Source organism: Naegleria gruberi (genome assembly GCF_000004985.1).
Source record: "Naegleria gruberi genomic scaffold NAEGRscaffold_728, whole genome shotgun sequence".
NCBI lineage: Eukaryota > Heterolobosea > Eutetramitea > Acrasida > Naegleriidae > Naegleria > Naegleria gruberi.
The window spans coordinates 1-1,951 of NW_003162870.1; the positions used below are offsets into that span (position 1 = coordinate 1).

General features: G+C 34.3%; 1 protein-coding gene across 1 annotated transcript; it reads left to right on the forward strand.

Annotated features, from left to right (window-relative positions):
* Positions 1-1,425: 1,425 nt before the first annotated feature.
* NAEGRDRAFT_76968 (uncharacterized protein) lies at positions 1,426-1,939 on the forward strand (the record flags this gene model as incomplete). The annotated part of the gene is made up of 1 exon (XM_002668075.1): positions 1,426-1,939. A coding segment is annotated over one exon (514 nt), but the record flags the coding sequence as incomplete, so codon positions are not given.
* Between the last annotated feature and the right edge of the window lie 12 nt (positions 1,940-1,951).

Sequence of the window (1,951 nt, forward strand, 5' to 3'; positions counted from 1 at the left end):
TGAATTGTCTAATATTAACATGTCGTCTATGTAAATAAATATGATTGTGCCTCTCTGCCTCCATTTCTTGATAACTTCCTTCATTATTNTGATGAATAACTGAGGGGCTGTACTTAAACCGAACGGAAGGCATTGAAAGTGGTAAGTTTTGCCTTCGAAGATGAATCCTAATAGGACTTTGTGTTGTTTCCTTACTGGAACTTGAAAATAACCTTTCTTTAAATCCAGCTTGCATGCCCACATTCCTTTTCTTATGAATTTCATAACTTTTTGAATGGATTCCATCTTGAATGTGTCTGTGCTTATGCCACCGTTTATCTTTCTTAGGTCCAAGATAAACCTGTATTGGTCTGAACCTTTCTTTGGGACAACGTTGATAGGATTTAGAACTGGATTTAAAGAATAGGCTATAATATGGTTTTGTAACATGGAGTCTATCTCTCTCCTTATCCATGCTTTCTCTTTCTGAGAGAACTTCCTCTGGTGGTAGCTTTTCCATTGGCTGGAATCTGTATCGATTGGAATTCCGTTTTTTATCCAATCTACGATTGTTTCTGAGACGCCGAATTCTTTCCAACGTTGATGGAAATGAGAGAGTCTGCCACCTAGAGGAACCTGCTTGTCACTTATTGACTAAGATTGATTGAGGAGGAGGAATTGGAGTTGTTAGAACCGTATCCATGGTTATTAAATTGTCTTCTTCCAATATAAGTGGTTGGTGTTTGCTCTTGGCTATTGGAATGGTATGAGTGATATGGGACGAAGTGGTTGGACTTTTGATTAAATCTTCTCTTTTGAAAGTTTATTATATTGAGAGACAGGGTTAATAATAATAAATGTTGAATAAGAGAACAATAAGACCATTACAAAAAAAGGAAGAAGACCCTCTTCTTCCTAATCAAAAAAGTAAGGAATCTGTTGGGTTCCTAAACTGGTTAAGAGAATTAATCTGTTCATGGTCTATACTGTTGAGTTTCTCAATGATTGTAGCTCTTGTTGTTGTTTGCTTAATTGGACTTGCATGGAATTTGTGAATCAGGATACCACAGATAATAGAAACTTGTATCCTAAGAAAGGAATGCAAGAATTTGTTAATCAAATGGTGTGGTTGTGGTGAGCATTTAACCATGTTGATTAATAAAAGGAAAGTGTTGTTGATACTTGGAGAAGCAAGTCTTCCTCTTTTAAATTCAACTTTTGCTTCATATTCAGCAGAAATGAAACTTGCAATCAAAATATACTATCAGTAACATGCAAAACTATAAAACTAAAAACGATAATTGAACAATATCTTAATTTTCATTTAGAAACTGAGTCTTTATTAGCTCGTGCTCATAAACCATGTTAAAAATTTTCACTTTTTCAAAAACTTCCTCTTTTCAAAAACGGACCAAATTTGTCGAATTAGATGACCTCAAAGAAAAAATGAAGAGAAGGTATTGTCCTGTTGTTTTACGCTCTCTCCTTGGAGTATCATCATCATCTCGTAGTGGAAAAGGCTTGAATTCAATCAATTTTTCCTCAACTTTGCAAGCCAATCTAACAAAAAACATTTCGAATGGAATGTTATGTTCCGAGAATTTTCATCATCATCATCATCACGGAAGAAGTATTGGCTTGGATTATATTAAAACAGCTTTTAAAGCTTTTTCAAAGAGTGAAACTGTAAATTCGGAACCAAAGACTGCTAGTAGTGAAAAACAAATTCAAAACGAGTCATCTACAAGTACAACAATAATTGATTCCGAATTTTCCAAGGATAAAGAATACAAGAAATTGGAATCCATGGAAAAGAAGAGAAGATTTGAGAATATTATTAATTATTACGTGTTANATTGCAAGAAAAAGCCACTTGCTAATCCAGATAGAGATTTTGCTCTCTACAAATTCTTTTTGAATGCCTTTTCAATGATTAGACAGGCTCACAGTGCTTTGGATTGTTTAAACGAGT